The 15,590-nt window shown below is 44.8% G+C and overlaps 1 protein-coding gene across 4 annotated transcripts in view; it reads left to right on the top strand.

Annotated features, from left to right (window-relative positions):
* Positions 1-15,590, top strand: part of arhgap39 (Rho GTPase activating protein 39) — a 753,810-nt gene that overhangs the window by 485,721 nt on the left and 252,499 nt on the right. For all 4 annotated transcript variants that reach the window (XM_072508028.1, XM_072508029.1, XM_072508030.1 and 1 more), the window contains one exon: positions 2,881-4,282. In XM_072508028.1, the coding sequence (XP_072364129.1) occupies positions 2,881-4,282 (1,402 nt within the window). The remainder of the gene's footprint in view (positions 1-2,880; positions 4,283-15,590) is intronic.

The raw sequence follows: 15,590 nt of genomic DNA on the forward strand, positions 1-15,590 counted from the left end.
TGGTCATTGGTGGTGGAGTGAAGGAAATTAAGGGTACCGTGTGTCGGTGGTGGAGGGAGCACATGTTAGTAGATGGAGTAATAATCAAGCAGGCTTTATACTGGGCGGTGTTGAGGTTCTTGAGTGTTGTTGGAGCTGCACTCGTCCAGTCAAGTGGAGAGTATTGCATTACACCCCTGGCTTGTGCCTTGTAGATGGTGGACAGGCTTTAGGGGGTCAGGTGTTGAGTTACTTGTCGCAGGATTCCAGGCCTCTAATCTGCTCTTGTAGCCACAGTATTAATATGGCTAGTCCAGTTCAGTTTCTGGTCAATGGTAACCCAAGGATGTTGATTGTGGGGACTTCAGCGATGGTAATGCCATTGAATGTCATTAGGCGATGGTTAGATCCTCTCTGATAGGAGATGGTAATTGCCTGGTACTGGTATGCCGCGTATGTTACTTGTCAGTTGTCAGCCACAATAGGTGGGAGTAAGAAATGGGAGCAGGAGTAGATGATTTGGCCCCTCGAGCCTGCTCCGCTATTCAATACAACGGCTGATATTTGGCTTCAATTCCTCTTCCATTCATTCCCCATTTCCCTTGATCCCTATATGGACTGCAACAGTTCAAGAAGTCAGCTCACCACTATCTTTTCGAGGGCATTTAGGATGGGCAATAGATGTTGGCCTAGCCAGCAACGCACACATTTACCGTTTTGGGACAGAGAATTCCAAGGATTCACAACCCTTTGAGTGAAGAAATGTCTCCTCCTCTCAGTCAGAACCAATTGGCCCGTTATCCTGAGATTGTGCCTTCAAAAGAAAACACTCACAACCTTCAAACGTTGAACTTGTAAAGAAATGACACGTACAATTACACCATTTGACTTTCTCAACACAGTTGTGCTTGAAGGGAGCAGTTTCCAATGTAGAACACAGAACAAAGAACATACAGTGCAGAAGGAGGCCATTCGGCCCATCCAGTCTGCACCGAGCCACTTAAGCCCTCACTTCCACCCTATCTCCGTAACCCAATAACCCCTCCTAACCTTTTTGGACACTACGGGCAATTTAGCATGGCGAATCCACCTAACCTGCACGTCTTTGGACTGTGGGAGGAAACCGGAGCACCCGGAGGAAACCCACGCAGACACTGGGAGAATGTGCAGGCTCCACACAGACAGTGACCCAGCCGGGAATCGAACCTGGGACCCTGGCGCTGTGCAGCCACAGTGCTATCCACTTGTGCTACCATGCGGCCCAATTTGAGCTGTGTTGCGGTGCCATTGGTTCCAGGTCTGCCACTTGTGTGATCAGTGAATTAATGGTTAATACATTCACATCAGCTGCATTGCATTTCTGAATCCTGTGGGTTAACTGCCTTTCAAAGCGTGTACTAACATTTGTTTTCGTCGAGGTTTAAAATTTCCATTTAAGATAAATGGCAAAGGAACCAGAGAGGAAATGAGTTTTTACACAACGACTGATGATCTGCAATGGGCTGCCTGAAAGGACAATGACAGCAGCTTCAGTCATAACTTTCATCAGGGAAATGGAGAAAAACTTGAAAAGGAAAAAATGTGCAAGGCTGTGGGAAAAGAGCAAGGATGTGGGCCTAATTGGATTGCTCTTTGAAAGGTGGCCTCCTTCTAACCTGTAGCATTCCCTGATTTTATGTGCTTCTGAGATGACAGCGACCAAGCAACACTGCCCCATGGTGTGCTGGAAACCCATGTAATAGTACCCTTCAAAAGGAATTTGGGTAAAATACTTAAAGTTGAAAGAAATAGCAGGGTTATGTCAGGCTAACTAGTTCACTCTTCAAAAGAGCTGGCACAGACTCAGTGGGCAGAATATCATGCTGCAATATTTCTATGATTCTAACCAAAAGGAAAGATAATTTCATTATATTGTCTCTCAGCATGAAGCTCAGTTACATTCGGCTCCTTTTTGAAACATACTTTTTTCCAGATATTATTGCCAACCTTTTATTCCTCCTCCACCCATCCAAAGTTGCTTTCTCCAAATTGCTTTTAAAACACTACAACTGACCATTCAAAAATAAAACCAATTTTTCACCCAGATTTAAATTTCTGGTCACAGAGGGAATTGCTGAATAATTGATCGGTGCTGTGTGAAGGTCGAGGAGGAGCAAGGAAATTAGGCAGAAATTTGCTCGCTACCAGTTAATGATGCCGAATGTTCTCGGACTGTGCTGGACTGCAGAAGCTGACAAGTGTTTGAAGCAATCGCCTGCTGCCCACTCAGGATTAGCTGATCTGCCAGATTGGCTGGTTCTAAATCCAACACAAAATAAATCCATTTTGTAGAAATGTATTTTTGTAAAACAAGATGTTTATTGCAATGGCGCAAAATGGATTAACCAATGGAGTTAAAGACAGGCGTCCATGCGTTCGGAATGGGTTAACAGACTTTCCAATTAAATACTAATTTGATGTCAATTATTCAATAGAAGACACTGATATATAAAGGGGTTGCAGGTGGCACTCTTTGTTGGTGGAGATTTGTGTGTGAAGTTGGATCAAAGTAATTAAGGTGTTTTGTGGAGAAGCAGAACTCTTGTCTCCTTTACTCGACAGCAACCCAGATTGTGCCTTCAAAAGAAAACACTCACAACCTTCAAACGTTGAACTTGTAAAGAAATGACACGTACAATTACACCATTTGACTTTCTCAACACAGTTGTGCTTGAAGGGAGCAGTTTCCAATGTAGAACACAGAACAAAGAACATACAGTGCAGAAGGAGGCCATTCGGCCCATCCAGTCTGCACCGACCCACCGTGCACCAGTAGTTTTCCGTTCTTTAGCTGCTGTCTCCATTATTGGATCCCTTGATTTTTAACTCTTGTTTTTCTTCCTGTTCCCTTTTCTTTTGCAGGACATCACCTCATCGGTGGATGACTGGCACCAAGGAACGAATGTTGATTAAAGTTACAGACCGGGAACCAAGCTACTTATTGCATCAGGGTAACGGGAATGCTGAGAGCCAGCCAGGGACACGGTCTCGTAGGCCTTCGGGACACCAGCTGTCTCACGCTCACAGCTTTGCATCGGACAGTGACAACCAGATCTTCTTTACTGAACGCAAACCGTCCCCTTACCTGAAAAGGGCAGAGCACATTGGTGGCTGTTCCCCAGTTCTATCAAGAGGGGAGCCCTATCATTCCCCAATCCATTACCAGCATAGAAAGTATTCCTTTGAGTCCCAGCCCTCATCTCCTCGCTACGGCTATGAACCTCCTCTTTACGAAGAGCCCCCTGTAGAATACCAGGCTCCTATTTATGATGAGCCACCCATGGAGGTACAGCGTGAGGGAATGAGCCTCTACAAAGCAGGGTCACCACAGAAGTCCCCTGTTCGGAAGCCGCATCCAATGCTTCACTCTCCCAAACAGGGTCAGAACTCTCCTTATCAGCATCTAGTATTAACAAAACAAAAATGCCCAGAGAAATCCATGAGTTTAGAATACAGTCCAGTGGGCAAGGAACTCGTGAAGCAACTGGTGTATGTAGAACAATCCGGCTCGAGCCCAAAGTTCAAATCAAGTACAAAGCATCGGTATTCACCTAGTGCTACATCTACCATTTCTTACCCTTTACAGCACAGCCATTCGTTGATGAGAGACTTTCAATGTTCTGAAACGAGATCTACTGACTACAATGGCCTGGAAGGATCCGAAGCCAGGTATAGTCACCAAGGCAGCCAATTGATACACGAAGACTCAATGTCATGGTCCAGCCAGCATGACTCATTATCTTCAATAGGCTATTCTCCAAATACGAGGAAACGGAAAAGCAGGAAGCCCTCACTGACACAAGAGACGTGCGGCGTGGTGGGGGAGAGCTGCGGAGAAATGAACCCTGTCCCTGAGCGACTTCTGGCAGAGGAGCGGCACTCGCCCCTTGACAAGCCACAAATGAGCCAGACTGATAGCAAGGGCGCTGACGCAGAGATGCTGCGGGGGGGATATCCTGAAGTGCACTCGACACAGGCAAGACTTGCACGGGAAGCACAGCAGCTGCACCACATCAAGCAGCGAAGTAGCTGGGATTCCCAGAAAGAAGTGTCCGGTTACGAGAGTGATGGGGCCATTCCGCTACCGATGCCAGGCCCTGTGGTTCGGGCTTTCAGTGAGGATGAAGCACTGGCTCAGCAGGAGAGCAAACACTGGAAAAGAAACACATTCGAAAAGCTTGGCTTTCCTCAAGTGCTATTGGAAAAGAGTGTTTCTGTACAAACTAATTTGGCTTCACCAGAGCCTTATTTACACCCATCACAGGTAGGTCCTCAATACCACCAGCATTAATGTTAATGTGAGAGAGGAAATGTAAAGTTTAACAAAAGTAAAAGCCACAGGGTATCTTTTGTGCTCATCACAGTGTTCAATGTTGGGATGGACCATTTTCCAATTTGTTTTGTACCCATTTGAGCAGGTCAGGTGCAAGACCAGATTAATGCAGAATAAAATATCCTGCCCTGCAGGAGAGGAGCGTACGCCGCTGCCCCAGTGTGATATGCCCATTACTTATGTGTGCCATTCTTGTGACCACTTTGACATCCTCATATTATGGGTGGGAAAGTTTTCTCTTGTTGAATGGAGACTGCATAGTTTCTAGATTATCGTTGGTTTCACTCAGGCTGGTGGTCAAAAAGAGCCCACGCAAACAGGATGGTCTTGACCACCAGTCTTGTCATTTCCAGGAGCAGGTGGCACAAGACACCATCTAAATGCAGATCTTCGACCCATTTTTGTGTTCTGTTTGAATTACTCCCAACAATATCTTTTTACATCCATTGTCAGGAAATGAGCATTGCTGACGAGGCAGTGTCTATTGCCCATTCCTAATTACCTTGATAAGGTAACGATGAGCTGCCTTCTTGAACCGCTGCACACCACTTGGTGTAGGTACTCACACAGCGCTGTTAGGAAGGGGTTTCAAGATTTTGATCCAGCGACAATGAAAGAACAGTGGTATTTTCCAAGTCTGGATGGTGTGTGACCTAGAGGCGGCCTTGGAGGTGATGTTGAAAAATCCTTAATGAGTTGTTGCAAATGTAGCTGTGTTTACAACCCAGTTCGGGACCTGTAATTTTGTGTTTAAAGTGGACAAAGTTTGAAATCCCAATTACTTAGGTAGTAAAACAAACAAAATAAATTTTACTATACAAATTCGGAAAAGTAAAACTATTTACCATATCCATCTTATACTCTAACATTCGGAACTAACATGAAATGAAAAATGAAATGAAATGAAAATCGCTTATTGTCACAAGTAGGCTTCAAATGAAGTTACTGTGAAAAGCCCCTAGTCGCCACATTCCAGCGCCTGTTCGGGGAGGCTGGTACGGGAATTGAACCGTGCTGCTGGCCTGCCTTGGTCTGCTTTCAAAGCCAGCAATTTAGCCCTGTGCTAAACAGCCCCTAATGCGGTATTTATTAATTAATAGGCAAACTGTGGTCCAACACACCACAGATATGACCAAAATAGATCTCTCCGATTTCTCAGCAACACCTCCGGACATCAGTAACCACTGAGTCACAAAAACTTGTTAAAACTTGTCTCCCTTACGAGGAATTTCAGCTTCACTTTTGAATATCTAGCCTCTGAATTCCCTCGAAAGCTGCTTGCGCTCGAACGATCTCAATAACTGCTCACCTCCTGATGGTTCAGTCTCTCCGCCTGAATCTGCGTTCCACAGGATTCACAAAGCTGCGATCCCACTGCTAATTACAAACATAATTCCAGCTCTTTCACAGGCCGCTAGCTTCACTCAGTTAGCACTGGGTTTCTCTGAACTCCAGTCTGCCGGCCACACCGAGCTCTCGATGGTTCCCAGGCTTCTCTGATCCATCTCCAACAAGAAACTAGTGACCTTCTGCCATCTTCTCAGCTCCACGGGACATCTCAGCCCTAACTGCCTGGAGCCTGCTAACAGCTGGGCATTTTTTATTATCCAGTTTCTTCTGCTGCTGAAAACCCTCACACTAAGCTGTCATGTGAGAGTATCTTTAAGAAATGGATGTTTAAGCAATGTACCTTTAAGAAATAGAGCTGATCATATTACTGAAGTGGTGTCAGAGGGTGGGGAGAGCTGAGCTCACTTCTGCTTTTTTGAGTTTCAGTTTTGAGGAGGCAGCTGGGAGTGTGTGTGTTTTGCTGTGAGCTGCAGGAAGAAACACAGAGCTGACCTGTTGATTTCTGCAAATCCAAAGACTATAAATATATTGAATGTAACCTAATGTGCTCCTATTTTTGAAGGTTTGAAGTCTTTTGGATGTTTAAAGGAACAGTTTGAAGGATTATTTAGTGTTGTAGTCTTTTGGGGTTATCTTTGAAGTAATGGGTGTTAAGATATTCAATGTTTGTTTTAAAAGGGTTAACTTGAGTTCATAGAATAAACGTTGTTTTGTTTTAAAAACCATTTGTCCATTTTTGCTGTATCACACCTGGAGAGTACGCCGTGTGCTTCCCACACCACAATCTATTAAAAGTTGTGTGTCGGTTGAACTCCATGAAACACTTTGGGGTTCTGTAAACTTGGACCCATAACAAAGCAAACATACCGATGAATGGAAACCAGAGAACCACCTTGAGCTCCACCCACCTCCATGATGGCGTAGCCTGCTCTGGTCTATCCTCCAAATGATCTCCAAGCCAATTAACCTTCCATTACAATTTCTCCAGCTAAATAAGCCCACCTGCTGTTTATGGCTCTTACCTTTCCAGCTGTTAACCCCTTAAGTCAACATGGCTCCAGCCCTTTCAGTGTAATAGACTCAAGGCTGCTTTAGTTGCATTCATCCCATTTTCTTACAGTTAAGTTTTAATTTTTCCCAGGACGAAATATTACTTCCAAAATATTAACATGAACCATGAACTAGATATTCATCACAGTGGCTGCAACTGGCGATGGAGGGACTGAATGTTGGAAGGGTGTGCTTAGGGTGTTAATCAGGCAGGTTACTTTGTCCTTGATGATGTTGAGTTTCTCTAGTGTCATCTCAGCTGCACCCATCCAGGCAAGTAGAGATTACTCCGTCACACTTGTGCTCTGAAGATTATGGAAATGCTTTGTGGATTCAGAAGGTGAGTCTCTCGCTGCAGAATTCCCAGCCCCTCTGGTCTCCTTTATGTGGCTGATCCAGTTCAGGTACTGGATATCAGTAACCTTCCAAAAATATTGATGGCGTAGGTTTTGCCAATGGTAACACCATTGAATGTCAACGGGAGGTGGTTAGATTCCTCCACGTTCATTTCTGGTACAGATGCCTGTCGAAGACTTTGGATTCTGTTTAATTTCCATCGGGCAGGAGATACAAAAGTCTGACAACGCGCACTAACAGATTCAAAAACAGCTTCTTCCCCGCTGTTACCAGACTCCTGAATGACCCTCGTTTGGACTGAACTGATCTCTCCACGCATCTTATCTACTGAGTAGTACTCCACTCTGTATGCTTCACCCGATGTCTGTGTCTATGTATTAACTTTGTGTATTTATTTATGTCCTATCTTTTTTCATGTATGGAACGATCTGTCTGGACTGCACGCAGAACAATACTTTTCACTGTACCTCTGTACACGTGACAATAAATCCAAATCCTTGGATTGCTTTTTGTCCTTTTCTGTAACTAACCTGAACCTTATGATGCCCGCAATGTTTGCCCATCCCCTCATTTCTGCTCCTGGTAACTCATTGTTGGCATGACCTTCGGTATGTATATATGCAATCGATGTTGCAGTACTGTACCTGGTGTGGTACTGTACTGTACAGATCAAGGGCTTTCAGGCCTGTGATAAGTTGCCTTGACCTAAGCTGAAATGTCAACATGCTAAGGGGGAGGACAAGGCATCCGTGGTTGGCGAGGGATGTCAAGAACAGCATAAAGGCTAAAGAAAAAGCATACAATGTGGCGAGGATTAGTGGGAAACCAGAGGATTGGGAAGCCATTAAAAGCGAGCAAAGGAGAATAAAAAAGCAATAAGGGGGGAGAAGATGAAGTATGAGTGCCAGCTAACTAGTAACACAAAGAAAGATAGGAAAAGTTTTTTTCAATATATAAAAGGTAAGAGAGAGGCAAAAATAGACATTGGGCTACTGGAAAATGTGATTGGAGAAGTAATAATAGGCAACAAAGAAATGGCAGACGAACTGAATAGTTACTTTGCATCAGTCTTTGTGTCCCACACTAGTGGGATGCCAGAGCTCCAGGAGAACCAGGGGATAGAGGTGAGTGCAATGACCATTACTAAGGAGAAAGTTCTGGGGAAACTGCAAGGTCTGAAGGTGGATAAGTCACCTGGACCGGATGGATTACACCCCAGGGTCCTAAAAGACATAGCTGAGGAAATTGTGGAGGCATTAGTGATGATCTTTCAGGAATCACTGGAGGCAGGAAGGGTCCCAGAGGACTGGAAGGTGGCTAATGTAACACCCCTGTTTAAGAAGGGAGGGAGGCAGAAGACGGGAAATTACAGACCGGTTAGCCTGACCGGTCATTGGTAAGATTTTAGAGTCTGTTATTAAAGATGAGATCGCGAAGCATTTGGCAGTGCATGGTAAAATAGGACTGAGTCAGCACGGCTTTGTCAAAGGGAGGTCACGTCTGACAAATCTGTTAGAGTTTTCATCATCCTCGTGGACGTGATTTATTTAGATTTCCAGAAGGCCTTTTACAAGATGCCGCATAGGAGACTGTTAAATAAGTTAAGAGCCCATGGTGTTCAGGGTAAGATCCTGGCATGGATAGAGGATTGGCTGACTGGCAGAAGGCAGAGAGTGGGGATAAAGGGGTCTTTTTCAGGATGGCAGCCGGTGACCCGTGGTGTATCTCAGAGGTCTGTGCTGGAACCACAACTTTTTGCAATATACATTAATGATCTGGAAGAAGGTACTGAAGGCACTGTTGCTAAGTTTGCAGATGATACAAAGATCTGTGGAGGGACAGGTAGCATTAAGGAAGCAAGGGGGCTGCAGAAGGACTTGGACAAGCTGGGAGAGTGTGCAATGAAGTGGCAAATGAAATACAATGTGGAAAAGTGTGAGGTTATGCACTTCGGAAGGAGGAATCTAGGCATAGACTATTTTCTAAATGGGGAAATGCTTCGAAAAGCAGAAGCACAAAGGGACTTGGGAGTCCTTGTTCACGATTCTCTTCAGGTTAATGTGCAGGTTCAGTCTGCAGTTAAGAAGGCAAATGCAATGTTAACATTCATATCAAGAGGGCTAGGATACAAGACCAGGGATGTACTTCTGAGGCTGTATAAGGCTCTGGTCAGACCCCATTTGGAGTATTGTGAGCAGTTTTGGGCCCCGTATCTCAGGAAGGCCTTGGAAAGGGTCCAGAGGAGATTCACAAGAATGATCCCTGGAATGAAGAACTTGTCGTATGAGGAACGTTTAAGGACTCTGGGTCTGTACTCATTGGAGTTTAGAAGGACGAGAGGGGACCTTATTGAAACTTTCAAGATACTGCGAGTCTTGGATAGAGTTAACGTGGAGAGGATGTTTGCACTTGTAGGAAAAACTAGAACCATAGGACACCATCTCGGACTAAAGGGACGATGCTTTAAAACAGATGAGGAGGAATTTCTTCAGCCAGAGGGTGGTGAATCTCTGGAATTCTTGCCGCAGCTGGCTGTGGAGGCCAAATCACTGAGTGTCTTTAAGACAGAGATAGATAGGTTCTTCATTAATAAGGGGATCAGGGAGAAGGCAGGAGAATGGGGTGAGAAAATATTGAATGGCAGAGCAGACTCGATGGGCCGAGTGGCCTAATTCTACTCCTATGACTTATGGTTTTATGGTGGAGGCCGTATTTGCACAATAAAGTGAGGAGAGCAATTCGGAAAGGATTCTCCTAGAGCGACTCCAGATGCAAATACTTGCACATGGATGCCTGGTGAGAATGGGGTACAGTTCCATTGTGATGATCCTCATCATCAAAGTTAATAGTTCAAGAAAATACCACAGAGGTAACGGAACTCTTCTGCCACCTCCAGCACTGTACCCTAGCATCAGTCAATGCCTCTGGAGGGTAAAGCAATACATTCACATGGTAACAATGGAAATATATGGTCTTGGAATAAATTCACATATTTATGTTGTCAGTATATTTTCTCCCACAGTCAAAAGACGTGCTTGTTGGGTGAATTGAACATTCTGAGTTCTCCCTCTGTGTACCCGAACAGGCGCCCTAGTGTGGCGACTAGGGGTTTTCACAGTAACTTCATTGCAGTGTTAATGTAAGCCTACTTGTGACAATAATAAAGATTATTATTATAGGGTCAAAGAATAAATTAATGCGGCAGAAAGGAAAAAAACTTGTGTATTTTCCTAAGAAATTCCTCCTCCTCAACTTGTTTTGGTTTCCTCAATAGATTCTTACTCTATCTCGACTTCCTGGGATCGTGAAACCCAGTCCTCAAACTAAAATTCAGTGAAGACTGTCAGAGTAATGAGAGTAAAGTGTCCAGCACAACTGAAATAGAAGAGGGTCCCTTTTGCTTGCTTACAAAAATTTGCCATGTTTATTAGCAAAGCGATGGAAGGGGAATTTTAAGCTGAGCCACTGATGAAAAATTGTCAACTGTTTTAATTAGCGTTGGACATCATAAGCAGCCATACTTTACACTGATTGAGAGTAGGAAGCAGGTGAACATCAGCACTCTCCAGTTGTGGCCTTCGAATGATTGTGTAAATGTGTAGCTGTGCTGTACTGAATATTAAATACCAGCGAAGCACGGTTCCACATTAAATATCCTACTAATTGAGGGGGGGAATCTGTATTGATGAAGCCTCTGCTATAGCCCATTATGATCTAAACAATGACAAAACGTCTGCAAATTAATTTTAATTTTGCAGCTGATTTGGCATTTACTGTCATTTCGGGTCGAGATCGGTGCGTTTTTATTTTTACGTGGTGTCTAATTTCTTGTATTCGCAATAGGTTTTGCAATCTCGGGGAACGTAATTCAAAATAAAGATGTGGAATGCCAAACATGATAATTGAGCTAAACACTCGATTATATTTTTGAAACTTAGAATAATTAACCCTGTTCCTCCTGGTAGTTGTGTCATCCTGTTAATAGAATAAGCTCATATTTATCTGTACACAGCCGTAATCATGCTTATTGTGTTGGAAAACTCCCTCTCGTAATTTATAAATCAGCCTTCGCGTTCTGAAACTCAAGGGGCCTTTTCAACAGGATGGTAGCATCGATTTGAGCTGCTCCAACAACTTGTTTTTTTATCGCGCCTTTAATGTGATCGAATGTCCCAAGACGCTTCACAGGGGCTTCATAAACAAAATATGACAGCAAGTAACAAAAAGAAATATGTTGGCAGATGAGCTAAAGCGTGATGAAAGATGTAGGATTGAAGGGGTTTTTAGAAAGGAGAAAAGCGAGATGGAGAGGTTTAGGTGAGCAATTCCAGAGCTTGGGGCTCAGATAGCTGCCAGTGGTGGAGTGATTGAACTCAGGAATGCTCAAGATGCTGGAAATAGATGTGGGCAGATACCCTGGAGGGTTGTGGGGCCAACGGAGATTCCAGAGATAAGGAGGAGCAAGGTCATGAAGGGATTTGGAAACATTTTTAAATCATAGAAATAAATAAAATTTCTAACACAGGATCAAGCTATTTTATTTTGGTATTTTATCTCCCATGTGAGCCAATTATCCTCATCACAATTACCTATCCAGTTCCCATATCGCTCCAACCCATTCTCCTTTATCCACACATCCAGTCAGTTTTGAATATTCAAATTTTTGCCTCCACGGCTAACATTGGATGCGAATTGACAGTTTTCACAACTCTCTGTAAAGAAATGTCTCCTGCCCAGCTTACTAAATCTCTTAAGTTTAATCACAATAGATTTAATTCATCTGGATTTACAAAAGACCTTCGATAAGGTGTCCCACAATAGACTAATGGGTAAGGTTAGAGAATGTGGAATTGGGGTAAGTGGTAGAATCCATCACTAGCTGGCTTCAATACTGTTATGATCCCAGTTGATGTTACCAGTGGACAGTCCGGTCCCAAATGGAATACTGGCTCCATATACCATGGCCGGGATTCGCCCTTTTGGGGACTAAGTCTGCACTCCCGCCGGAAATCGGGCGCGAATCACTCCAGACTTTTTCCTCGAAAGTCCGGGTGATTCTCCGTTTTCCAGGGGGCTAGCAGAGCCCCGGTTTGCGTCCCGCAGCTCTGGCTGCCGGCGGGGCCCTGCTGTCCAGACCGCGCATGCCAGCGGGTCCGCGCATGCGCGCGGCAGCCCACCTCGGCACGGGCGCCGCTGACATGGCGGAGCCACAAAGCGGGCCCGCGTGGAGTAAAGTAGGTCCCCGCCCCCCAGATCGCGATGGCCCGACAATCGGTGGTCCCCGATCGCGAGCCTGGCCACTTTTGAGGCCCTTCCCCAGAGTCCGATTCCCCCACGCCGCCCCCACCAGGACTGCCACCGCGGCCGCGGGTCCCAGCTCCCGCCGGGTAGTACCAGAAGTAAACCACGGCAGCAGGAGGTCGACCGCGGAGAATCGGCATGGGGGCCTGTTCTAACGGCCCCTGACCGCCCTGCGCCAACCGCGCGTGTGCGCGACTCTCAGGTCCGTGGAGAATCGCGGAAGCACCGTTGCGCCGGATTTCCGGCATGAACGGCTATTCCCTGCCCCCGTGTCGGGCGCGATTCTGGCGTGGAGGGTAGGAGAATCCCGCCCCATAATTTTCATTTCTTTGTTTAGAGAAGTGGATGGACAGAGTTACAAACTGCAAATTAACTTTTAACAATATAATAAAACATTTATTAAGCACAAAAAGATCAACTGCAATGCAATAGCCTTTCACCTCCCCTATATCATTACACATTTACACAGATTTCTAATGATAACACACAAGTTACAAAATATATCTTGTACTCTAATGTTCTCAGTCAGTACCTAGTACATGTAAACCGTTAGGTGGAATGTGGTCAGACACACCACACTCTGAAAACAAGTGGCAGACGCCAACTTCAGTGGATTTCTCATCAAATCCCTTCAGATGCTTGTCACACTGTGAACCATTTCACTGGAACTCTGGCTTTCACACAAGTGTTTCCAAACTCCACTCTCCGGGAAAACAAACCGTGGAATCTCCTCCCCCACAATGTTTTCTCTCGGATCTCATCACCAAGGATCCACTTCCAAGATTTCAGCCTCTCCTTTTGGTGTTCCTCTGCCTTGGATTGGTGTGTGCATTCAAGCATCCGCACCAACTCTGAGGTACCCAGCCATGCCAACAGAACACTACCGCTTCACAGGCTGTATTAAGATGTCACCAAACTTTTGATTTACCTCTGATGTCTGGCTTCTCACTTTAAATTTGGTTCCTGCAGCTTTCTGTTTAACTCAGAGCACCTTCTCTACTTTAACTTCACCCAACAGGTCCTTGTTTAATGTCTTGTTCTTTGTTCCTTTAACTTAACTGTCTTCCTCAGAGGTACTTTTTGTCCCAACTCCCTGGTTTCTGGACTTTCTTTTGTTCTTCCGGGAGGTCGACGGCATTGAACCCTGCAAACTTTATCCTTATATTTTTTTTCCTAACCACCCATCTCTGCAGAGACTACTTGTGCGTCCGTTGTTTGTTGTGTGTACGCTGGGGAAGTTTCAAGAAGAGATAGTTATATTTTCGGATTACAATTTTTAATCAGTTCTTGCAACTTGATAAAAAGTTTTGTTTTATAATAAACAAAACCAATGGTTCTGAGATTATTGAAAGAGGCCTGGTGCAAGTCTCTTTTATTCTGGGTACCAGTCATGAAGGTAAACAATTGGCCATTTTGGCGGGTAAATTAAACTTTTAAACGAATGATATGACCTGTGGAATAATAGGGGTAGATAATCCGCACACGCCTGCCTAACAATCTTTGTTGTCACTAAAAAGGACTCCATTTTTCATGTCTATTTGTTCTTATATTTCCTCCAACTGACCAGCATCTGGGTCAATTTACATTGAATCTTCTTTAAATTCTCAATATCTTTCCTGCAGTGCAGTGTGATTGTGCACACTACCCAAAGTGAGGTACTGTTACAGTTTTACAGAGGCTGTTAATAACCTCTCGGCTTTCACTTTGTACCAATTGTAAATGCAGTCTAAATCCGGAATAAGCCCTCAGCTCAGCACCAGAGCGAAGAAGAGTGAGGCTCCTTTGGATAAGCCGTGCTTTTTCCTGGAGTCAGGACATACTTCAGCTCTGGATTTACATTATGCGGGTTAATAACGATGCAAAGTAGAAACAGTATTGCACAGATGCTAAAACAATAGAATGAATAGCGGCAGGAGGCTGTTCTGCCCATCACATCTGTGCTGGCTCACAAAGCTATTCCTGAAATCCTTTTCCCCATACCATTTCAAATTTTTCCTTTTCAAATATTCTGGACTTCCGTTTGAAAGGCTCTCATGGCTTCTGCCCTCATCATTGTTTCTGATGGAGCAAGTCATGTTTAAACATGAAAAAAAATACTCTCCCAACTTAGTGCTTTAGCTTTAGAAACAACTTGAAATTTATGCGCTGTAGTTATAAATTTAGAGTACCCAATTATTTTTTTCCAATTAAGGGGCAATTTAGCGTGGCCAATCCGCCTCACCTGCAGTTGGGTTGTGGGGGTGAAACCCACACAAACACGGGGAGAATGTGCAAACTCCACACGGACAGTGACCCAGAGCAGGGATCGAACCTGGGAGCTCGGCACCGTAGGCAGCAATGCTAACCACTGTGCCACCGTGCTGCCCTGCCAATCAACTCATTGACAGGTGGGCATCATTTTTCCTGACTGACATTATGAAAACCTTTCGGCAGTTTTTTAAAATATATATATTTTATTCACGATTTCTTGGCCAAACATAACAGCACATAGCGTTTCCTTTACACAGCAATAAAACAATATAAATAACAATGGCCAGTTTTAAACAAGTAAATAAATAATATATGAACAAAATCAAAAATAAAACTAAATGGCAACTGCCTTGTCCACGATAAATACTCTCCAAAAATACAATCCAACAATCCAATATACAATTACATATACCAAATACCTATACATATACAATAACATCCCTGAGAGTCCTTCTGATTCCTCTTCCCCCCCCCCCCCCCGCCCCCCCGGGTTGCTGCTGCTGTCTTCTTCTTTTCCATTCCCTCTATCTTTCTGTGAGGTATTCGACGAACGGTTGCCACCGCCTGGTGAACCCTTTAGCCGACCCCCTTAGAACGAACTTAATCCGTTCCAACTTTATAAACCCTGCCATGTCCTTTATCCAGGTCTCCACACCCGGGGGCTTGGCTTCCTTCCACATTAACAATATCCTGCGCCGGGCTACTAGGGACGCAAAGGCCAAAACATCGGCCTCTCTCGCCTCCTGCACTCCCGGCTCTTCTGCAACCCCGAATATAGCCAACCCCCAGCTTGGTTCGACCTGGACCCCCACCACCTTCGAAAGCACCTTTGCCACCCCCACCCAAAACCCCTGTAGTGCCGGGCATGACCAGAACATGTGGGTATGATTCACTGGGCTTCTCGAGCATCTCGCACACCTATCCTCTACCC

This window comes from Scyliorhinus torazame, chromosome 6 (genome assembly GCF_047496885.1).
Source record: "Scyliorhinus torazame isolate Kashiwa2021f chromosome 6, sScyTor2.1, whole genome shotgun sequence".
NCBI lineage: Eukaryota > Metazoa > Chordata > Chondrichthyes > Carcharhiniformes > Scyliorhinidae > Scyliorhinus > Scyliorhinus torazame.